General features: G+C 38.7%; 1 protein-coding gene across 5 annotated transcripts in view; it reads left to right on the top strand.

Annotated features, from left to right (window-relative positions):
* Positions 1–25,881, top strand: part of LOC124596034 (tubulin monoglutamylase TTLL4-like) — a 257,391-nt gene that overhangs the window by 208,285 nt on the left and 23,225 nt on the right. For 4 of the 5 annotated variants that reach the window (XM_047134999.1, XM_047135002.1, XM_047135001.1 and 1 more), the window contains exon 16: positions 52–125. In XM_047134999.1, the coding sequence (XP_046990955.1) occupies positions 52–125 (74 nt within the window). Of the gene's footprint in view, positions 1–51; positions 126–2,710; positions 2,811–25,881 lie in introns of all 5 variants that reach the window. The other variant, XR_006978272.1, reaches the window with a different exon arrangement.

Below are 25,881 nucleotides of genomic sequence, written 5' to 3'. Positions count from 1 at the left end.
TGAAGGGATTTGCTGCAAAGCTTACTTATTTCTGTGTTCCTTCTTTTAAAGGTATTGATGTTTTGGAATCACTTTGTCGTAAAAAAGTACATCTGGCTGTACCAGTCCCTACACCAGGCGCAAAGGTGAGTTTTTCTGTGGTTTTCCATGTCTATCCTTAGAGTAGCTATTTTATTTCAGACACAAAGTATTTGTTTGTGTGCATCATTATAAGTCTGTTCAGGCATTCAATACATTTTCCCGTTATTGACATTGATGTGAACAAGTGCTTTCATAAATGTTATCTGTCACACTGGAAAAGCTCTGGCAATGTTCCACCTCTTCCGCACAAATAACTGTCCGTTTTGGCCAAATTTTTGAAAGCAGCATTGTGTAACATGCATTACAAATTTGGTAACTGACAAAGATAGATGTGGAAATAAAATGAGAGTACTTACGGCTGTTGTATTGTCATGTATTGTCATGTATTGTACGTGTTTCATCATCATTATTCTAACAGTCCAATTAAACCATCTGTCATTACTTTTGTAGGCATATTGGACAGAAGTTATTTTAAGAAGTTGTACATCTACGTCTCATACTCCGGGATTTTATTGTGGTTGTATGCTGAAAGATTTGGGGAAATATATGAATATTTCCAAATTAAAAGACTGTAACTGACATCAGTTTACTAACCTAGCCTACACTTCTCACCATCTCCATCTCAAGTTCTCTGTGAAGAAAATCCTGTTTCTGATTGTTGTGGCATGTCACATAGTATTTGATCTGCTGATTTGTATCTTTTCTGTCTGGAGAAACACAATAGCCCATCCATCTACTTATGGAATTCATAATGATTATGTGAATGGAATTTGTTTTGTGTTATTTAGACCAGCCGAATGCCTTCTGTTTATTTACAGAAATAAACTTATGAGTTCTCCAAAATCAGCTTTGAGGTAGGAAAGTGGTTAAGGCATTTGACTCATACAAGAGTAGGGTTGAAAAATCACCATCCAAACATCCATTTTAATGTTTTCCAGTATTTCCCAAAGTCAGTTAAGGCAAATGCCAGGATTGTTCATTTGAAAAGGAAAGAACTGGATTTCCTTCCTCATACTTATCGTGTGACAGCTTGCACTTAGCCCCTAATAACCTTGTCATTGTGAGGATGTTAAGACCTAATTTAGTATTCTCCAAAGACTAATTTGATAGTCATGTGTCATTTAAGTGAACCATTCTTAAAACAGTTTGATACCTCACATAAGCCGTTCATCAATTTATTTTCTTATAAAAGCTGTATTTCGTTGTAGGGTATTTTGGGATGTTTTTAGATTAATTTATTAAAATTTTTCACAGAAGCAAATTTCCATTTTATGTTTTTTATGCAATAATAAAAGTAAATGGTGTGTCTAAAATTTAATTACACTTGGAAATTGAAGAAAAGTTGCACATTTATGCCCTTTGACTGGAATATAATAATATTCGCTTGATCTTCACAAGAGAATGACTCATTATTTCATTGTTTTCCTCGGCAGCTAAAAACTGAATAATAAGTTGTGTCTTTTCTTTGAGTTTTTGTGAGAGAGTTGTTGGTAGAATAGACTGGAAAAAAGTTGAACGGTTATATACACAACTTCACTATAGTCAGTTGTACTGTAATAGTGGAGCACATTTCTTAACTAAATATAGGAATAGGCAATAATTATAAAAACTTATATGTTAAGGGGTAATTAGCTCTAAGTTTCTAGTAATGTGCTGTCTTGTAAAGCTGTGGTTAGGAGTTGCATCGCTCACAAGAATTCTGAATGTTATGTACTACTTCATTTAGTAAATCTCGATCAATCTTCTTTAGAGAGAGGAACTCTGGTAGATATTGGAAATGCATATTGAATCAGTTTAATGCAATAATTAGAAAATCATTCTTGTTCATTCTTATCTAATTTTCCTTTGGAAAATTTGGGTGTTACAGAGCTTGTAAGCCTACATAACAACAGTATTATAAATACTGTGGTCAGCTGTACCAGCTCTATATGCTAGTTTTAGATAATGGAATTCATCTATTTTTCGAAAAATGCAGAGTGAAATGTATGTGTCTTATGTTAAATTTCTGAAAATAAGGTTATTTTAGATAAAATTGTGCAGTTGGGTACCATTTTAAAAACCATTTTTGTCATTTTCTTTACTAAGGACAAAGTTTTTGGTCTGTTGAGGAAAATTTACAGCCAATATAAGAAAGCCGAAAAGAGTAAGTTAAAACTTGATTATTTAGGGTATATTGGATTTAAGTTTGTAATGTTCTGTTTTACTTTAGCATAGGCCATTTGTATTAATAGATTTGGTTATTTATAACTGTAAGAAACACATATTTTAAGAAGTGACACTTTATAGCATAGTATTTTATGTAGGTTAGACACTTCAGCTACAAATTAATAGTTTAATCTTGAGTTAGCAGTTGGTAAATTATTTCAGTTTACTGAGTTATTGTGTGAGAAATACTGGAATCAAAGGTAGTTACTTGATGTTTGCACTTCATTTTAAGCTAGTTCTGTTCCCTGTTTGCTTATTTATTTATGTTGCTGCCATCAGAACAGAGACAAATTGCACTATGCAGTCCCTTTCCAGCATATAAAACTGTAGCTGGTTTAGAATCAAAGTAAAAATTAGTCCATTCCTACCAGTTACTGCATTAATAATGCTGTGGTTGTTTTCTCAGACCTGTTATGGATTTCAGATGAACTCTTCTTACTTTGATCAAGATCCATCAGAGCTTTAACTGATAAATATCTTAGCTGCCTTGACATTTCCCTATTCTTCCTTATATTGTGTTACAGGTAGGATAGTTATTGTTTTTGTTTTTTTCCAGTGTTTGTTGGTGTTTCTGCCTGGCATGAATAACCTAATCTTTTTTCACACTTTTAAAAGCTTTTGTTATAAACACAATAAAGTAATAAATGATTCTTCTAATTACATCTATGAAATTGGTGATGACTCATTACCGTACCGTCACATTTTGTAGTCCATTCACAACTGAACATTAATACCTGATTTGTTACTGTGATTTTTTTTAATGCAGATTTATTTGTTGCTGTGTTGTTTTCCTTTGTGGGTTTTTTTCCCCCCAGATTGCTTTTCCCTCCCTTGACACTCAGTCCAGTGTGATTGAAGCACACGCGCGCCCACACACACACACACACACACACACACACACACTCCTAAAAGTCATCAGGTGCACTTTCTCTGGTGTTTCAGCAGCTATTTCCAATTTCATTTTTGCATTGTGTATTTGAAGTCAGCCCAAATAATTATTGTTTGTCCCGTCTTTCATGGGATGCCCAGTGTCAGCAGAAAGTGTCCGTTTGTTTTTCATCACAAACAAAACAATTTTTACATCGGAATTTAGTATCCTCATTTGATAGAGCAGTATCAGATTAGTTTATGGTTTATTGATAAATATTAACAGGAACAGTAAAAAATGAAGAACAGACAACAATCCAGCCACGATTAAAGTGCTGCATGCTCGGCGGTAGCTGTTGGCACAGGCTGGAACAGTGCTGTTGCTGCTGGTGTACTGGTTAGTCTTAGATTTTTGCTGTTCCTGTTAATACATATCGATAAAACAAATAGACTAATCAGAGACCACTCTATAAAAATGGGCACATAAAATTCTGCTTTAAAAATCACTTTGTTTGTAACGGGGAAACAAAATGATGCTTTCCATCAACAGTGGGCGTCAAATGAAAGACATAGTGAACTCATTTGTTTGGGCTGACTTAAGCTACACAAGGAAAAAACAGAAATAGCGCGCGCGGACACACACACACACACACACACACACACACACACACACACACACAGTGATCCAAAAATACTTTCACAAACTTTGGGGCCAGGTTCCTTCCTTACACCAAAGCAAGGAAAAAGTTCATAATAAATATGACAGAAAATCCTTCATTTTTGACTTGTTAATGAAACTTGATGCCCAGCAGCTTTCCAGATACAACCCAACTAGTTAATTTATCTATGCACCCATTGGACTCTGTGACCTAGATGGCATAGTGTTGCCACAGGGATTTGTTTACATTTGTCTTTCATCTGTCTTCAACGTGTCCATTGTGAACACATACTACAGGTTGTGAGTTAATGGAAAGTGCTCCATTCAAAAATGGCAGGATATTCATTTCATGAGCAGACTGATTTGATTTTCATGTGCAGCCATCTGAATGCTAATCAACACGGAAATGGAATGACAAATTTCCACAACCAATAACAAGACCTACTAGAAGATGTACCCCTACACATAAGAAGAAACGTGGGCTATGCACGATAAGAGCTCCAGCACCTTTCAGTTTGTGTTAGAGATGCCCCCTAGTATCTACCATGACAAGTGGATAGGTAGAGGAGGACCAGTTCTGTGGCCTGCATGTTCCTCAGTCCTTTGGATTATTATCTCTGGGTGCACCTTAAACAGTTGATCTAAGCAGCAACTCTTCATCGACGCGTTGCGAAAGTCTGCAAAACCATTCAAAACTGTGACGGAGTACATGAAAGGGAGTGACAGTCCATGATTCAACAAGTGTTTGCATGTATAGAAGCAAGCAGAGGACATTTGAGGCATATATTATGAGTCTGTGTTGATGAGCTCCAATCGCCTAAATTGCAAACTTCCAGTAATAACTCAAAAAACAAAAGATTTTCAAACATATGTTTACATGAACTACATTTCTTGTTTTGATGTAATACAACTGTCGCCAGAGCATTTCGGTGTGTGTGTGTGTGTGTGTGTGTGTGTGTGTGTGTGTGTGTGCGCGCGCGCGCGCCCCTGTGTACAAACCCCCCAAAACAATAAATGGTTGTCACTATCTCTGCTTTAGGGAATTGATTACATTGTGTGTTAATTAGGCTTCAAACTTCATTAGTTATTTAATAACATACTTGTCAGTTTTCATCACCCATATGGTCCTTGTTAAAGGTGATTGTGCCAGTAAATAAACCTGCAGTAAAATTAAAGACACAACTTTCCATGTAGTAAATTTGTTTCAGGAAATGACTCGCGCTAAGAAACTGATCAGAGTTAAATGAAACTTACAAGAGTACATGGCAGGGTAGTTTGACGTATGTGCATGCTTTCACTATTCAGTGCTTTTGTTATATACGCACAAAGTGTATAAACAGGAAGCTGTTAAACAAGTATTATGCTTTCACGGACAAGCTGTAAATTTTCTTAAAACGATCATGTTATGTCAACTGCAAATATGCCATGCAAAGTATGTACAGACTTGAGCAACTAATTGTCGCCCTTGCTGTGGTACAAATTTCTCCACTATATTGTCACTTCAGTGCAGGAACATTTCTGGAAGTAATGAATTGGAAACCTTAATGAAATGTTATGTCATGGGAGAATATATTTGGCAACAGGTGGTCTGTCATTATGGTGTGTTTGTGACAGTGTTATCACAATAGCTAATCATTGAAGCTTTTTTGTCAGTCGAAACAGCAAGTGATGGTTTCAACTCTTTATAGTTAGTACATATGGCTGGCACACTTAGGTGCAAATTTGAAAGTTTGCCTTATTTTCAGAGATACATAAATGTAATTTGATGTAGTTATATGTACATTACTTGATGATACTGATTTGAATACTTTGTCTGGCACTTGTCTAGAGCTTCACCCTACTGTCATAGTAATAGTCTGGGTAAAATCGAGAACATTGCTTGCTGCGAGCAACGAATACTCCAATAAAGACCTTCTTTGAAGCTGTAGCAGCTGAATATACTCTCTTCTTTTAGTGTGTTTCTGGTGCTATGTTCCAGCAGGATAATGGGATCCTGAATAATGAAACCTGTAACAGAACTTGGCTGTCAGTACCGCTTCACTAACTTAATTCTTCTCACTATTACAATGTACATTAAAGCTGACAAAGCAAGCAGTAAAAGGGTAATTTGACTGTAACTGAAACAAAATGGCAGACTTTATCATTAGGAGATTGTCTTACTTGATGATGCAACGGCCCAAAAGTACTGTAACTGCCAAAAGTACTGTCTTGGAGTGCTGTTCTTGCATGAATAACTTCAAATAGTGATATTGAAATCACCCAAGTGATGATGGGTAATTCTGGTATGAGAGACAGCAATCATTCACCTTGTACAAGTGATGTGATGTGATGTGATGTGGAGCAGCAGATAAGTAAATAAACAAGGTGGTGAATTTTCTAAATCAACATCTGGATGCAAGATTAAGGAAGAGTTGGTAACAAAACTGGAGCAGGATAAGAATGTGACAATAAGAGACAGTTCACTCATATGCAGGCAGGGGTAGTACGATATTGCATACTAATGAATTTAGGGGAGAGGTGCTTGTAATTTGCAAGTCAGAGGAAAAGTAGCCATGAAATTGTCACTTTGACCTTTGAAGGAGACAAGTGATCTTCATACCTCAATAAATTGTAAAACTCTAAATATTGGCCACAGTGTATATTAGTATCACAGATGACTGGTTTTAACTTTCACCCATCACCAGATCTAAGAGAGGAGATAATTTTTTTTAAAAAAATGTGAAACAGGAACATGAATGTATTATATACAAACCAAAAACGAGAGTAAATGTATTAGCTTATAAGGCAATGACACAGCAGACGCCTAGGTGTTAACCAAATTTACTAACACTTTCCATTCAAACCACAGTGACTTCAACAATCTCCCAGAAGTCGCACATTTTTCAACTTCTTTGTATGACTCCTTCTTATAAGATGAAAGAGAAAAGCAAAACTTTTGTTATTGAAATGTATACTGTCGTCCTTTACCTTCACATTTATTCAAGGTGTTTTGAAATTCTCCTCATATTTATAGAATAATTACTTTCTGAAAATTACATGATTCTGAGAGAGCAAAAAAAAAAGTTGGTAAATGCAGTGCATAAAAATGTATTACAAAATAAATGTACAAAAGTAATTTACTGAATTTTTATGTAACTTTTCACCAAGCAAAATTCCTCTTTGTATGATATTGTTTGAAACAGTTAAGTAGATGCAATCCTACTTTACATTTTTACACACCACCATGTGGTCTCTCTTATTACTCATTTGGCAGTACTGTGTGCACCTTTCTCATAACAAATATTGCAGTGTCTTCAAGCGTAATTCTTGCTTTTTGTTGATGGAACATGAGCAAGGAAGTGTCTTGCAGTTAGCCTTTTTGTTGTAGACCTCTGCTTTTCGTTTTCAATAAATTTCCGCCTACTTCCTTGAGAATATGTTTTCCCAGGTTCGCCGTAGATGTAAAGAGTTTGGTTCATTTGTGAGACACAGGCCTAAGTTTCTTGTAGAGAATATAGAAATTGTCCACATTCATCATAAACACACACAAATACTTTCTTCCACTATTTCATTGTTCATCATTGAATATGGTTGGTCACAAACTGATCTCCATAATCAGCACCAATTTCATTTTTGCCCTAATCAAATAGATCAGGCTTCAGTGCTTCTAGCATTCCACTTTTGGATTTTGTGTTGGTGACTATACTTGTCATACTGTATTATGTAGACAGGACACCCACATCTCAAAAAGAAAGTACATGCTGAGAACAATTAAGCGTCAGAAAGCACAGGCAAATACATTTAACTATGTTGTTAGTAAGTTGTATGAAATGCAGTGGAATGTAGATGAACATCAATTAACAAAAGTAACGTGAATTATAAAAAGTTGCTGGGAGATTAAGTAGGTGTGCCAGGCCAGGACTCGGAACCCAGAGCCCATGCCTTCTGTTGGAAAATGATGTACTGGCTGTATTCAGCACTAAGTATAACCTGCTCTCTGCAAATGCCTATCTCCTTTACACACGTCCCGTACAAATCTCATACCTGGTGGGACTAACACTGCTGGAATGGAATACTGCAGCATGACAATTTATTCTAGAAGCCATCTCCAAGGCTATGGCTAAGCCATTTCCCTGTCGTTTCCTTTCTTTCTGGAGTGCTAGTACCACAGCATATGCAGGAGAACTATGAAGTTTGGAAAATAGTTATATGTGTGAAGTTTAGCAGTGTATAAATTGAAGAGTGGTAGCTATGACCAAGAGTACATCGGCCATGTGCCTAGAAAGTTTACTGTGTGATACAAAGAACATTTGTACATACTAATAAGATGGCCTGTGGTAAACATAAGAAAACAGAAAAGAAGTCAAGAGCAACAATGGTCACCTACTGGAAAAGTTTTCCTACCGTTCATTAATAAAGTCACGGACCGTATCGAGGAAGTTCTGGCCAGGTATGGGATCGAAACAATCTTCAGACCCACCAAGAAGATTAATGAACATTTAAGAACTGCAAAAGACGCCCGACACCCCCTAGCAACACCTGGGGTATACAAAATTCCATGCACTTGTGGACAAGTACATATTGGAGCAACGAAAAGAAGTGTAAACACCCGCTTAGACAAATATAAAAGAAACTGTCGCTTGGGACACATCGAAAAATCGGCCGTAGCTGAGCATGTTTTCGAGATGGGAACTACAAAATTAAATTTAATGAGACAAGTGTTTTAGCACGAGCATCCCATTGTGCGCATGTATAGAGAAGCAATAGAGATTCACAAACACCATAATAATTTTAATAGAAAAGAGGAAGTTTTAAAGTTGAACAAAATATGGATGTCGACATTGCGCCACCAGAATGACAATCGATTACTCTTAATCGAGAATGTCGCCACCTTCCAAAGATAGGCATACCGTCGGCATCACATGTCGAATGGTGGTACCCTCTATGCGCTCTGTAAATACAAGGGTACCTGCAGCCTCAGTGCCAATAGCCGGATAACCTCAGATGCTGTCTCCCGCAGATGGAGACGAAACATTGGGTGGAAATTTTATACATCATCCACGGCCTCTCAGCCCGGAAGTTTCAACTGAAGACAACACCGGCCGTGAAAGCCTACATTGTATGAGCAATATTCTTTGTCCACGAGTTCTGTTCTCACATAATGTTGGTGTTCGTAATATACAGGGCTATTACAAATGATTGAAGCGATTTCATAAATTCACTGTAGCTCCATTCATTGACATATGGTCACGACACACTACAGATACGTAGAAAAACTCATAAAGTTTTGTTCGGCTGAAGCTGCACTTCAGGTTTCTGCCGCCAGAGCACTCGAGAGCGCAGTGAGACAAAATGGCGACAGGAGCCGAGAAAGCGTATGTCGTGCTTGAAATGCACTCACATCAGTCAGTCATAACAGTGCAACGACGCTTCAGGACGAAGTTCAACAAAGATCCACCAACTGCTAACTCCATTCGGCGATGGTATGCGCAGTTTAAAGCTTCTGGATGCCTCTGTAAGGGGAAATCAACGGGTCGGCCTGCAGTGAGCGAAGAAACGGTTGAACGCGTGCGGGCAAGTTTCACGCGTAGCCCGCGGAAGTCGACGAATAAAGCAAGCAGGGATTTAAACGTACCACATCCGAATGGTTTGGAAAATCTTACAGAAAAGGCTAAAGCAGAAGCCTTACCGTTTACAATTGCTGCAAGCCCTGACACCCGATGACAAAGTCAAACGCTTTGAATTTTCGGCGCGGTTGCAACAGCTCATGGAAGAGGATGCGTTCAGTGCGAAACTTGTTTTCAGTGATGAAGCAACATTTGTTCTTAATGGTGAAGTGAACAGACACAATGTGCGAATCTGGGCGGTAGAGAATCATCACGCATTCGTGCAGCAAATTCGCAATTCACCAAAAGTTAACGTGTTTTGTGCAATCTCACGGTTTAAAGTTTACGGCCCCTTTTTCTTCTGCGAAAAAAACATTACAGGACACTTGTATCTGGACATGCTGAAAATTGGCTCATGCCACAACTGGAGACCAACAGCGCCGACTTCATCTTTCAACAGGATGGTGCTCCACCGCACTTCCATCATGATGTTCGGCATTTCTTAAACAGGAGATTGGAAAACCGATGGATCAGTCGTGGTGGAGATCATGATCAGCAATTCATGTCATGGCCTCCAAGCTCTCCCGACTTAACCCCATGCGATTTCTTTCTTTGGGGTTATGTGAAAGATTCAGTGTTTAAACCTCCTCTACCAAGAAACGTTCCAGAACTGCGAGCTCGCATCAATGATGCTTTCGAACTCATTGATGGAGACATGCTGCGCCGAGTGTGGGAGGAACTTGATTATCGGCTTGATGCCTGCCGAGTCACTAGAGGGGCACATATCGAACATTTGTGAATGCCTAAAAAAAACTTTTTGAGTTTTTGTATGTGTGTGCAAAGCATTGTGAAAATATCTCAAATAATAAAGTTACTGTAGAGCTGTGAAATCGCTTCAATCATTTGTAATAACCCTGTATGTGCTTTCAGTACTAAGTGTTATACTTCATTGATGACCTTATTTCTGGATTTGGACTCGAGTCTGTTTATGATGTAACATTGTTTGGTGAAGATGCTAGGTACTGCAAAACATCTACATAATCATGTATTGGACTTCTTTAACTCTTGTGCAGAAAGGTGTGCAGTATATTGCTGCATCCATTTTCAATAATCTTAGCAGTGATCCACGCACTTTCAAATCAAAACTGAAGAGTGTCATCATGGGTTACTCCTTGTATTCTGTTGAGCAGTTCCTTGAAATATTAAGCTGATTCTTGTTGTATTGTTGATTGCATTTACTTAAACTTAAAGCTTGACTTTTCTTGGGTTCATAAACATTTTATTTTTATCTGTTATTACTTTTATGTTGTAATTTCATGTACTGACACGTTCCATGACCTTGGAGATTTGCTCCTCAATTTGGTCCTGCGGAACTTGACGTGTAAATAATTAAATAACTCCAATTAGGCAATGTAAAAGCCATCACCTACATTGATGAGAACCGGAATACAAGCAATACGTTGGTCCATGGTCTGCATATTTAGAAGACCAATGGATTCCAAAACAGCACAAATCAGGCATCCATTGGTGTTTTCCAGAAATGCCGATCAGGACACAACTAAATTGATGAAAGGATTCGACCAAGTCACAAAATAAGATAGGTGGGATGACATGACATGATGTGTGTGGCAAATTTGTACTTTTACTTGGATGGTATGGCCCAGCAGTGGCTAGAGAACAATGAAGTGAAAGTCAATAGCTGGGACAAATTGCAAGCCAAATTGAAGAAAGTATTTGGTGATAATCAGCAGCAAGTCCATTTAGTGAAAGAGCAGTTGAAGAACAGGGCCGAATGCCACAGTGATTTGACTGTCATACATATAGAATGTTTTGAGTCTATGCCATGTCATGAATATTAACATGACAGGAGCCAACAAAATATGAGACTTGGTGAAAGGAGTTGCAGAAGACACGTACATTGTACCAAGCTCTAAATCTACATCTACATGGTTACTCTGCAATTGACACTTAGGTGCCTGACAGAGGGTTCATCGAACCATTTTCATACCACTTCTCTACCAGTCCACTCTCGAATGGGACGTGGGAAGAAGGAACACCTAAATATTTCTGTTCAAGCTCTGATTTCTCTTATTTTATTAATATGATCATTTCTCCCTACATAGCTGGGTGTCAACAAAATATTTTTGCATCCAGGAGAGAAAGTTGGTGATTGAAATTTCGTAAATAGATCTCGCCGCAAAGAAAACCACCTTCGTTTCAGTGACTGCCACCCCAACTCGCATATCATATCAGTGACACTCTCACCCCTATTGCGCGATAACGCAAAGCGAGCTGCCCTTCTTGCACTTTTTCGATGTCCTGCGTCAATCCTACCTGGTAAGGATCCCACAACGTGCAGCAATATTCCAGCAAAGGATGGACAAATATAATGTAGGCTGTCTCTTTAGTGGGTTTGGCGCATCTTTTAAGTGTTCTGCCAACAAAGCGCAATCTTTGTTTCGCCTTCCCCACAATATTATCTATGTGGTCTTTCGAATTTAAGATGCTAATAATTGTAATTCCTAGGTATTTAGTCCAATTGACAGTTCTTAGATTTGTGCGATTTATCGTATGCCCAAAATTTATTGGATTTCTTTTAGTACCCATGTGAATGGCCTTGCACATTTCTTTGTTTAGTGCCAATTGCCACTTTTCGCCCCATATAGAAATTCTCTCTAGATCATTTTGTAATTGGAATTGATCGTCTGATTATTTTACTAGACGGTAAATTACAGTATCATCTGCAAACAATCTAAGGGGGCTGCTCAGATTATCACCTAAATTATTTATGTAAATCAGGAACAGCAGAGGGCCTACGACACTACCATGCAGAACACCAGATATCACTTCTGTTCTACTCTAGGACTTTCCGTCTATTACTACGAACTGTGACCTCTCTGAGAGGAAATCACGAATCTAGTCACACAACTGAGTTGATACTCCATATGCACGCAATTTGATTAATAGTCGCTTGTGAGAAACGGTATCAAAAACCTTCTGGAAATCAAGGAATATGGAATCAAGCTGAGATCGCTTGTCGACAGCACTCATTACTTCATGAGAATAAAGAGCTAGCTGTGTTTCACAAGAACGATATTTTCTGAATCTCTGTTGATTATGTATCAATAAGTCATTTTCTTCGAGGTGATTCATAATGTTAGAGTGCAGTGTATACTCCACAATCTTACTGCAAATTGAAGTCAGTGATATAGGTCTGTAATTCAGTGGGTTACTTGTATTACCTTTCTTGAATATTGGTGTGACCTGTGCTACTTTCCAGTCTTTAGGAACGAACCTTACGTCGAGTGGGCGGTTGTTTGTGATTGCTAAGAAAGGCGCTATTGTGTTGGCATACTCTGAAAGGAACCTGATTGGTGTACCATCTGGGCCGGAAGATTTGCCTTTCTTAAGTGATTTGAGTTGTTGTACTTTTATGTCACTCATGCTAACAGCTGTTCTTGTTTCGGATTCTGGAATATTTACTTCATCTTCTTTCGTGAAGGAATTACGGAAAACTATTTAGTAACTCCGCTTTAGTGGCACCATCATCGATAACATTTCCAACGCTGTCACGCAGTGTCGGTATTGACTGTTTTTTTCCACTGGCATACTTTCCATGCGACCAGAATCTCTTTGTGTTTTCTACCATACTTTGAGACAATGTTTCATTGTGGAAACTATTAAAAGCATCTCGCATTGATTTCAGCACTAAATTTTGAGCTTCCGTGAAACTTAGCCAGTCTTGGGGATTTTGTGTTCTTCTGAATTTGGCATGCTTTTTTCGTTGCTTCTGCAACAGTGTTCTGACGTGTTTTGTGTACCATGGTGGATCAGGCCCATCTTTTTTTTACTTGTGCAGTATCAATATATCTATTGCTTTCGATACTGTATCTTTCAATTTGAGCCATGTCCGGTCTACACTTGCATAATTAGCTTGGAAGGAATGGAGTCTGTCTCCGTAGGAAAGCATTAAGCAGAATTTTTATCTGCTGTTTTAAATAGATATATTTTGCGTTTACTTTTAGTGGTTTTGGTTGATATGGTTTTGAGCCTCGCTGCAGTGACCTTGTGTTCACTAATCCCCGTATCTGTCATGACGCTCTCTATTAGATCGGGATTATTTGTGGCTGAGAGGTCAAGTGTGTTTTCGCAACCATTTACAATTTGTGTGGACTCGTGAACTAATTGTTCAAAGTAATTCTCAGAGAAAGCATTTAGTACAATTTTGGAAGATGTTTTCTGTCTACCGCTGGCTTTGAACATGTATTTTCACCAACAAATCGAGGATAGATTAAGTCTTCACCAATTATAACTATATGAGTGGGGTACTTACTTGTAATGAGATTCAAGTTTTTCTTTGAATTGTTCAGCTATTATATCATCTGAGTCGGGGGGCGGTAAAAGGATCCAATTATTATTTTGGTGCGGCTATTGAATGTAACCTCAACCCATAGTAATTTGCAGGAACTATCTATTTCAACTTCATTACAAGATAAACTACTACCAACAGACGCAAATACACCACCACCACCTATTTTATTTAATCTATCCTTTCTGAACACGGTTTGTGCCTCTGTAAAAATTTCACCACAATTTATCTCCGGCTGTAGCCAGCTTTCTGTTCTTTAACGCTTTCAGATTCAGTGCTTTCTATCAACGCTTGAAGCTCTGGTGCTTTTCCAACACAGCTACGACAATTTACAGCTTCTGGTAAGGTATGTGACAACAACAGAGGAATTCATCAAATGGTGCCAGCGCATTGAGGAAATGCAGCATAAAGGAGTTAACAAAAGATGTATGACCCTCTCCAGAATGTGGCCCCTGTGGTAGTTGGGGGAAGACTGCCATGTCTTCACCTCTCTCCTACACTATGTTGTAGGAGAAGAAAGAAAAGCATTTTATGACAGGCAGAACTGTCTGATCAACTAAGCAAGATGTAGCGACCGTGAATGTTAACCTTGTATGTCGGGAGGTAATATAGAATGTTGTATTAATCTTAAGCACCAATCTCTGGCAATAGTTATGCATCCAGGAAGAATGGATTCGTCCAATTCAGATTTAACGCCGCAGCCATCAAACAACCACCCAGCACCGGACCAGCATAGGACTACCAACTCCTCCACATTTGGGGACAGAAGACTACACATTGGTTTGTTTCCTCTGCAGAACTGCAGAGAAAGAAGGCAGTTCTTTTTGCACCAATCGTCTGCAACCGATTTTAGTTGACATGTGGGACAAAACCCATCATTTTACTCACCAACATGATTTAGCTGTTACCCGTTGCAATACACAGGTATCGGTCACTTGCATAGATACCAACCCGTTGCAATACACAGGTATCGGTCACTTGCATAGATACCAAAATTCGGGAAAACTATGTAGATGATTGTCTGTGGAGGTGAGGTCACCACAGATGAAAATCCTCCATGGATGATAGTCTTCAAGATGTCAGGAAATCTCATTGACATCGTCATTGATGGGCAACCTGTCCGGTCACTAGTTGATTAAACACAGCCTTTAGACTTTCTCATGTAGTCATAATGTTCTTGTATGGAACTGCTCACAGGCATCACAAGCAGTCATAGACTGTGGAAGATCAGAGCTCCAGATTGACGAAGCTATTTCAACAAGCACACATAACAAAAATATTTCTGGACAGTTGTTTGCTCTTGGTGACATTGTTGTCCATCATCATCAGCAGCAGCAGCAGGCAGCAGCAAGACGAGTCTGTCATCAGTCTGGAAACTCAGTTAAACTGTGAATCTTCTGTTGATAGCAGAAATATTCTCTGGCTGGTAAATGAAAGCTACATGCCAGCAACTCTCATAAGCATTTTAGGTAATCAAGGAGAACTGTGGATCACTCATTGACATAAGCAGCCACATCTCATCCCTCAAGGCATGTGCGTAGGGACAGCCGAACCAGTCCAGGAAGGCCAGCTTAATGCTATTGACAAATAATTCTGCGTAACTACCACAACAAAAAACCAAGGGGGGATGCTGATGTTGATCATCATCAGAGAGCATTAGCTGTTGTGCGCCACTTTTCGGAGGTTTTCAGATCCGGAGTGGAGAAAAGAGAGATCAAGCAGCACATGGTCGAACACCAAGGTGCTACAAGGTGACTTCACTGAACCTTTAGTGTGTCCTCTGCCCTTTCCCATGTTCCATTTGAAGGGGGAGGATAGCACATGGTGCTTCTGCATCGAGTACTGACAATGATTGGAATCAATGGCTTGGGGAGTTTCCCAATGCCAACAAACAAGAATAGTCGGCACTAACTGACTTGCCTGCTATGCTGTCACCGAAGCTGTACCGACAACTGAAGCTCCGAAATTACAACGTTTCGTGTAGGTGACATGATTTTGAAGGATGGTGCATCCCTTGTGATGATCTCTGCTACTAGTCTCAACTGGAAAACTTTACCACTATCAGAGGTAATTTCAAATTGCGACATCACCCACAAGGTGATAACTGCCTACCATCCACAGCCAAATGGTCTCGCAGAACGCTTAAATAAGATGTTGGCACATATGCTTTCCATGTACATCACTGTCAAAAAGAGAGATCAGGATACAATACGGCCTATCGTGACACTCACATAAAACGATTACAAGGCTTCACACTGTTCTTCCCATTTCACTGTCATGAGATTGATCGACATTGGTTGCACTGTTCCCATTTGTCGGGCAATACTGAGAGTGACTATGTGAAACGTCTCATCATCAGGACCGAAGAAGCAAGATAGCTGCCTCGCATATACACCTTGGACCTCCAGGACATAGACCAAAAGCACTATAGTGCCAAGCACTGGCTGTGTGAAACAGCGAGGGAGACTTGGTGTGGATTTTTATGCCTGTGTGGAAAGAGGTTCTGTTGGAAAAGTTACTGAAGTGCTGCTTTGGGCCATATCATGACCTTCATTGCTTGTCAGATGTCGCATACGCGGTCGTGGATTATGACCCATTATCAAGGAGACAAAAGTGTAGTGTTGTCCGTGTTCTGTACCTAAGCCCTGCTGCTGTGTTGAGGCAAAGATCAGTGATCGGGGGAGGGTGTTCTCGTTCAAGGAAACTGAAAACCTACCGCGATAAATGTGAAGGTTCAACAGGCTATATTCAATGCTCATCATAGTGAAGAGGATATGAGAACTTCTGAAGCAGCAGGTTGTTGTTTCTCCAGAAGAGCAAGCTGTGGTGCATGCAGTGTGGTGTAACTATTACCATTGCTAACTGGTACATTTTGGGTTTCCACCTGAAACCTGATCATCAGAGTTATTTGTTATTTAGTATGTATCACATCTTAAAGGTTCTCAGAATTTATTATATTTGTATTTTCTTGAGTATTTAAGCAGCACACACTACCCAAGAGTTCATTTCTGGCTGCATGCTGGTATTTGTAATAAACGAGCATTCACTGCTAATAGTTGTACTTAACTGATGACCCACTCTTTGGATTTAGACTTGATGTGGTTACGACAGGATTACATCAATCTTCGCCTCTAATGTATTCACTCCCTCAACATCAGCATCCAGTAGTCGCGCAAATAAACTTTACCATGGGATCAATAGACCACCTTTCCCTGTGGTTACTGTGGCATCTTCAGGAACTACTCACCACACCCAGCCGCAGCAACAGCATCCCTCACTAATGTGCATAGGTGAGGCTCCCCAGTAATCCACATATTAAAGACCCAGCATCAGCCAGCAGCTTAAGGGGCAATGGACTGTAGGTTCAAGGATTGCCCCCACTGTTCTTCTGTCCCTACACCCGAAGGGGAAAAACTTCGCAAGAATTTTGACCACCTAAAGTTGTAAAGTTGGAGGAGAATAATAAATCTTGGAAGAAAGTCCCTCTGCATGTGCCAGATCCCCCCATGCCGTGTGACTCCAATGTTGCTCCACACTCACCAGTGAGAGACAGTGATCATAAGTAACATCCTGTCCTGACCCCTTCATACCTAATGAGGCCACCCTCAATACCAGTATTACTGTCACGTTCTGGAACTACAACTAACTTCCTCTTGTTCTACGATTTGTGTTGCTCTCCAGGAAACACACTTAACTGATTTCGTCAATGACTGGATGAACTGACACCCTACCATACCATGTTGGAAACAATTACTTTGTAAGTGCAAATGATTCCAGTGATCACCATTTCTAATGTTAATTTATGTCCGGGCAGGACACTCACTCACCCTGAGCTGACCAACATAATCCAATAACCCCCACCCAATCTACCTCGTTTGGCAATTTCAGTGCACAGTTCTCCCTATGGCTAAGTACCACTGTGTCTGGTAGGGTCTTCTGTTTGACCAACTTCTTTCCAATATTGATCTGTCTCCTCTTAATGACAATATTGGTACTCGCTTCATTGCATCTTTTGGGCTCCTGATGGTACGATCACTTTCCCCAATCTCGTGGCTTCTCTACAATGGTTATTAATCAATGATCTTTGTGACAGTAACCTATGTACTGCAATCGTGTCACCTCTTTGTCACTGCCTGACTGACCAATTACCTCCTTAGGCTCTTTGAAGAGCTGACTGGCATTGGATACCTCTGACATGATATGATGATGAAGTTGTGGGAGATGTGTGTATTGCAGTCACTTGTGCCACTGCTATGGCATCATAGAAACTTGAGAGATTGGCTATTTTCTATTTCAACAGACGGTAATTACTAAGGTGGTTCTAATCTATATCCCATAGTTGTTACTGTTTATATTAAGATGACCCAAAAAATTGAAAGCAGCTTATCATCTCTCCCTAACTTACAAAGGGATTCTACAGATATAAACATAGGAACACTCTTAACATTCTGAAGGAGAGTTGAAAACAATTAATACAAGTTGAAAATATGACCGTTAAGGCTCATGGTCAGTGTGTTATAATGGAACTAAATGGTACATTAGCTGTCTTGTATCAGCTCTGAAGCCAAAACCTACTGTTAATATTAATAAAATAAACTGTGACCATAACTGTGAACTCTGTTGAACTCTGTAATTTAAAGAGAGGTTAATTGTTAGCATTGTTATCAGTCATAAGTAGCATAGCATTAAGCATTATTTTATTATTGCCATGCTGTCACAGCTTTTACAAATGAGAGTGAGTGTAAACATAGGAAATGAAAAAGATTTAGAGAGAAAATTAGTAGTATTTTTACATTTTTCTGGTCTGTCATGGAAAGTGTTTTCCATCAGTGAAAATAGGACTCCACAGCCAGTGTCAATTTCGGTACAGTTATTTTGGACATAGGACTACTTATGGACCACTAAAACAGCTATACAACCTAAGTTTCAGCCATCTTTGCAGAGGCTATCTTCAGAGCAACTAAACTACTACATTCAGGGACTATCCATCACTGTATACAGGGAGATTCAGCTAAGCTGTAAACGTCAGATATTTCCAGTACCATTTAAGATACCATAATTGTGTTTTCTCCCAAATGAATTGAGAATTACTAAATTATGTACAGTCTCTCTTCGTAGCTGTATTAACTAGAAATATACAGGTATCAGCTTCGTTCTTTTAAGTGGAACTGTACTAATATCTACTGATAGTGTCAATAGTTCTGAAAGATACAAATTCAACGGCATTTCACTCTTGAGTATTTGATTAGCAGATACAGAAAAACTGCAATATTTAGAATTTGTGTGTTTTTAACATGAAGTCAGTTGCTGTCTTATGTTGAAGTGTATGTTGTTATATGGAACTGACTCGGCCGACTGATAGGGTGATCCAGCTTGATACAGATAAGAGAGACTGTTTACAAAAGTGGAATAGTAGAGAAAAGTTTGTTTTAAATCTAATACTCATCACTCGCACTTTGCTACATGTGGTTGTCCTGACACAGCAAGTGGAAAGAAAAGGAAATGGCATCTAAGGGTGATTCACCAGCTAACTACTGTAACAGTTGTGCTCTTGTTCCTGTCAGACCTTTGAAAGAGAGGTGAACATAAAGTATTGAATGGATTACATATTTACATTGCAAAATTATATCTGCAGCAACATTAAGAAGGAAATCACAACATAATATGCTTATAAACACTTGCTTAAAATAGCTTTTATGTCATCCAGTGTTTGAAATGTCCACAGTTTACTGCAACACACATTTTCTGTTTCTGATGCTAGAACTTCGGGGAAAGTGAAGATACCCCTTCGATACCATTGCACATGCTGTAACAGTGCGATATTTTAAATGCCCTTGTGCATAGACTTCATCTTTGGGTTTATCCCTGAGAAAAAGGTCTGGTGGTGTCAAATGAGGCAAATGTGCAGGCTATCTGATAATACCTTTATGTCTTAGTCAGTGACCACTTTTGTAGCCACAAGTGAGTAGTGAGCTAGGCACCCATCATGTTAGTAATACATACATGCACATATTTCAAGTGTTAATTCCTCTAGGAATGCTTTATTGACAAATTGTATGCATCTTTTACCCATTATGTTTTCTTCAGTGAAATAGGACCAGACATGTAACCTCCAACAATCACACCACACACACACACTCCATTGCCTCTGATGTTCAGTCTGCTCCAGTCAGTGTAGACACTCAGCTGTCCAATAATTCATTTATCTAACATTCTACTTTCCGTGGTTTGTAAAGGTAGCTTGTTCAATAAGGAGGATGTTTCGAAAAAAATAACCTGTTGTCCTGAAGCTGCAACAGAAATAAGGGACAGAATTCCTTGCTTCTTTTGCAGTTCCACTAATTAATTTGCTGGTAAAGTGACAACGTTGTTTGAATGGAAGCTGTTTGAATGCAAAGTATGAACAGTGCTAGGCTGACTTAATCCAGAGCACATGCAATTTCTCTGGAGGTAACATATGGATCATTATCAACAGCTGCCAGAACAACTGTTTCGATCACTCCATTAATTGCAGAATTGCTCCTTACCCTCACATAGTGTTCTAGTGCCCATCCAATAACAATTTTTTTGCACATTCATTGAATTGTCATTCTTGTTAGACATCATCTGCCAGAATACTTTTGTGCGTAAACCTCAGTTGTTTACTTGTATTTTTTTCTGTATTCCCCATAAAGTAGTAGCGTATCTAGTTTCTCTTGTGTTGTGAAAGACGATAATGATTTCAAAGTAGCAAGTACTCAACCACACGTGAACAACACAAACAGAATGACGACTACATCTCCTCTGTGTCTTATTTGTACTGGAGTCACAGCAGTGCAAAACTCTCGATTCTCCTTTATCTGAAGTGATGTATTCCTTTATTTGGACATCAAATCACTAAGTTTCATGTACGACTGCAATTGTTTTAATATTCAGAAGAGATCCATGCCAAGCTTACTATTGTTTTGTAGGGCGGGCAACCACAGCCAAACTTCGACATTTTTTCAAAGAAAATTCCGCACTGGCTGTATGAATGATTTTTATTAAATCTGCGACCGGTTTGTCACCACTTATTGGTGCATCCTCAGGCAATCTGTACAAAAATAATATAATAAGAGCTCGTATAAACTATTCGATCCCCCAATTTAAACTTTTAAATAGCCAGTTTTTTGAATGAAACAAGAAAGTACTCACATAGCTATTTACAACATAGTAACGGTGAACATTGCCCTGTAGCCACTCCCCGCCATTCATGTCCAATATACCGTCATCTGGTGAAAGCGGTAGTCAAAATTTTAAAATGTTTTTTAAAAAAAAATTTTAATGATGGGAGCGGCAATGACCTATAAAATAAAAATAAAATACGAGGCTGATAAAACTCCCCTTTAACACGAACGACAAAGAGCGGAACATTAGCACGAACAAACAGTGGAATTAGGGCCATGTAAACATATCAGAACATACCGTGCAAGTTGAGAGGAGCCACGCAGTGGCGCGAGAATCAGGCCGGATGACGTGTACAAGGTGTGAAGAGGGGGAGGGGAGGGGGGGTGCTGAACATTTGTCTGTCTGTCAATTCTAATACCATACTAGGTGGCCAATATAAAAAATGGGCAGTTAGTTAAAACCATAAGAATAATAAATGTGGCGGTTCTGAATGTGTAAGGCCTGGAGTATGCATAAAAATATATTGGACAGAACCTACTAACAAGTAAGCTGTAGGGGTAAGGCTAAAAAAAGGTTTTTAAGTTTTAACTATCGCTTTCACCAGATGATGGTATATTGGACGTGAATGGTGGGGAGTGGCTAGAGGGCAATGTTCAATGTTACTATGTTATAAATAGTGTATGTGAGTACTTTCTTGTTTCGTTCAAAAAACTGGCTATTTAAAAGTTTAATTTACACCTCAGAATTGGGGGATAGAATAGTTTATATGAGCTCTTATTATATTATTTTTTGTGCAGATTGCCTGAGGATGAACCGATAAGTGGTGTGAAACAGGTTGCAGAATTAATAAAAATCATTCATACAGCCAGTACAGAATTTTCTTTGAAAAAAATGTCTAATTATTGTGTTTACTTCAGAATTAACAATCGTATTTTGAAGGGTGAAACAGCATTGAGTTCCTCTTAGTATAGAACTGAAATACTAGCAGCAGAAATTATTCTTGTTCCGTTTGAAAAAGCAATGTTGGTGGTGCTCTCTCTGTAATTAATATAGCTATAAAGAGAGACGATATGTCATCCCAATTCATCTGGGTGAAAACCGCATTGATATCTTAAACAGTTCCAGGAATATTTGAGGCAAGCTGTGGCTGAATCATCCTTTATATCATTTTACTTTGATTGCCAGATGACTGCTGACATCACATTTTTTGGGGCCATTGGACGGTTAGAAGTAGATATGTCTATAAAGGTGTGGCTGTGCAATATTGTCCATGCTGTTCTGGTTGTTGATTGATAGGCAACAGTGAATCGGCAGCCTTTACTCAGGGTAGTGTTTTTCTGCAGTGCAATGTCGATTTTACATAACAGCTCTCATGTGGCTGCTTGTTTAAATTGTAGAACTGATTCTTGTGGATCCAATGACTGCTGTACACACAAAGCCCTTTGGACTGGGATCTCTGGCAGAAAGGCCATTGGTAACTTGTAGCTATTCTCCATGTTCAAGCTGTTGGGGCACTTATTTCAATAGCCTGCCCTATTTTCCATTGCTGCATCCACAGCTGCTGAGCAAGCACACTGGTTTCCAAACAGTTGGTGGGTCAGTCTCAGTCCTTGTGATATTCAGCAGTAGCTAATTTATTGAATTACCTAAGTCATACATATGTTCATGCTGTGATATGCAAGAGCTTATCAATCTCATGATTTCATCAACACAACTTCTTCACAACCACTTTGAAGTTTGTAGATGCCTCTCTGGAACCTCTTTTGGGGCCTCATCAGACATCGGCTCTACCAGCCACTCTGGAATGTTTGCTTAATTCCTCTGCAGTGCAGTGTAGTGCAGTGCAGGCAGTGCCTTGCCATTGCGGTTGCTTGCACCACTGACATAAGTGAGCAACAAGAAGTAGTTTCTCTGTTCCTTTGTTTCATCTTTTCTGTACCTCATTGCTCGTTGCAAGTTTGTTGTAATTTGCTTCTAGATGTTCTGTATACATACTTGAACATCCAGGAAAGTAACTGTACCATTTTTGTTTTTTAATGTGAACAGTGTTTCTATATAAGCTGTTGATGAAATGTGCAGAGTTCTGCTTGCAAATGTTGCCATACGACAAAAGTGTGATCCACATACCTTAGCCAGCAGCATTGGTGCTGGGGTGCAGAACCTGCTGCTGTTTGTATGAATGCTTCCATGGATGTGTCAGCTGTTACAGGTGAAAAATGGGTGACCATTGCCAGTCTATCTGTCTGCTTGTAAAATTGTAGTACCTTTGTGATTCCTGAGCTTGCTTAGAGTGGCTCTTCCTTTATGTGATATGTGTCACCAAACATGTACAATCTGTTGCAGTTTTGCTTGTCATCAACACATTTCAGTTAGCAGTGCAAATTCTGTGAGCAGGCAAATGGATTGGCAATGGGCTCCCCCTTTTACCTGCGACAGCTGACATTTTCATGAAAGTATTCAAAACAACAGCAGTAAACTGCACAGGGAAGATAGGAACACTTCCAAAAGTGAAATAGAAAAGTCAGTGTCATTAAAAGACAACAGAGTGCAAATTTTTCAGAAGAGTTCTGACGAAAATAGTACACAGTTAGTGGCTGCTGCATGCCTTTGTACTGATTTGGCTCTGCTTTGGCTGCTTGCGAACCAGTTTTGAATGTTAAATTTCTGTGTCACTCACTAGCAGAAAGATGAGAATTTATGCAATATGAAATGCTGATTTAAAAAATAGGGTTTGTATATCTAATGGTTTGTTTACAAATTTTTAAACCCAGTATTGTATTATATTTTCATAAATTACTGAACCTCAGCCATGATTGAGCCTGAGAAATTGCATGCAAGATTATGGCATGAATAATAGGATGTGTGTAAGCTATAGATACTGTAATTATATTTGTACTGTTTTTACAACTTGACAGTGCTACCACACCTGGCAATGTTCCAGTTTGTTGGGTGGGAATTGCATAAAGGTCAGTTGGCAATTTGATCTCCAAACGACCATGATATTTTACAATTGCGTTGAATTCAAAAATATTCACTCATTTGTGTTACTTGAACTCATTAGTCACGGAGTTCTCATTTTCTGAAAATAGTGCAAATATCTAGGTAGCAGTGTAGTGGGAAAATATAGAACTTATAGTTGGGGAAAAGTCATCATTCAGTTCACATAAGCCGTACTAATTTTAATTTTATTGACAGATCCTTAATTTAAGGCAAGTTTTGGAATATTTTCTTCAGGAACACCATAGGTGATTGTTTGTTGGTGTTAATAAAGCTGAGATAATGTTTTGTTTCTAATATTGTTGCATTTTAGAGGATCTTAAACACTAATGAGAAAGAAGAAACAAACTGAAAGGTGTTACAAAGAAAAAGGGAAGGGGGGGGGGAGATATTTCTACTACAAGTGGAGAAAAACAACCTGACAATAAGATTAGAGCAAGGTAGGGTAGATCGAATCGAGCACAATTTTCTGAATATCCATAAGTAGGAAATGCACCATTGTGGAGCGGTAGCCATGAAATAAGAGACATTCAGTGATGAGCGATTGGAAATGTGTGTGTATTTAAACTAACTTACACTAGCTAATGCCTCTTATTGTAAAGAGTGCAGTTGCTAATTAAATGAGATGAGGATAATGATTTTTAAGTGAACTGTCAAAGGCAAGGCAAAATTCAAACTTTAAATTCCTATCCCTGGATGGTTACTTTTAGACTTGAATTTTCTTTGACTTTTGTTGGCTAAATTTTGACTATTAAATTAACTACTCAAAAGCTTCATAATGCCATTAATTTGTTAAAGATAATAAACTGGATGGCAGAACAGCACTGCAGTAAGATAGTGAACATGTGGTACTGTAATGAGCAAAGTTATTGATAGTAAAATTTGTAAATGTACTGAGAGTATGAATGAACTTTTATTGTATCAAGTATAGAAGATCAGTATGTATAATCTAAGATAGTGATGAAAAAGCACAGATAAATTTAAATTTGAAGTCTCTTTTTCTGTCAAGCTGCATTTTTACAGGAAATGCTAAAAATTCAAAAAGTGCAATATGGCATAATAACCACAGCTTAACACAGCAGCAGCATAAGCAGACAAAACTGCACTGCCAGATGACGTACTGACACATTCGCTTACCAAATAATCTTCTAAATGCCAATTGCTGATCAGCTATAATCTTATGGCTGTAGCTCGATAATCCTTTGTTTCCAACCTATGGGTATTTCGAAAATTTGGGTAGACTCAGTGTCGCCTGTCATGTTTTGACCTTAGCAGGTTGTCTCTGTCCACCCTGTGTGTGCTGATATCATTTTTGGGGACATTAATGCTTTTGCTATTCACAAAAAGCATCTGACTGCCTGTGGTCTATTTCATTGTATATATTACTTCAGTCCTATCTTACGCAAAATAAGCCCCCACCTGCCAATTACAATCACCACAACCATCAATGGTTGTTGCCACAGCTGCATTGTATTTATGAAAAGGTAGTATTTTCAACTGATGACTGACTATGGGATGATATTCAGTTTATCCCACTATTGATTTGGCACACTGTTTACTACATTAGTCAGTGTTGTTCACTATGGGACTTCAAAATCCCAAATCCCCCTAAAAATGGCTGCAGGCAAAAATTGATAGTGAAATAAATTGGCTATCATGTTACAGACAGTTACCTGTCAGAAATGATAACATTTCATATATGAAACCATCGCTGTTTGATTAAATAGAATTGAAGGGAAATGAAATAATGAGGAAGTGGACAGCTGTGGAACAGAATTGATTTGAATGTTGCATGTGTTGCTGGAAAACTGTTATAATTATTTGCAAATGAACTTTAGATGTGTTCAGTATTTTTATACTCCTGACAAAACCTGTAGACCAAGTGTTTGTGCAATTGATGAAACATATTGGTGCAGAAAAACTGTGGCTCCAGAAGTGTCTGTTGTAAATGACAGGCTGTTTTGGTGAAGTTA

The sequence above is a fragment of the Schistocerca americana genome, chromosome 2, assembly GCF_021461395.2.
Source record: "Schistocerca americana isolate TAMUIC-IGC-003095 chromosome 2, iqSchAmer2.1, whole genome shotgun sequence".
NCBI lineage: Eukaryota > Metazoa > Arthropoda > Insecta > Orthoptera > Acrididae > Schistocerca > Schistocerca americana.
This window is presented reverse-complemented; position numbering and strand designations above follow the sequence as displayed.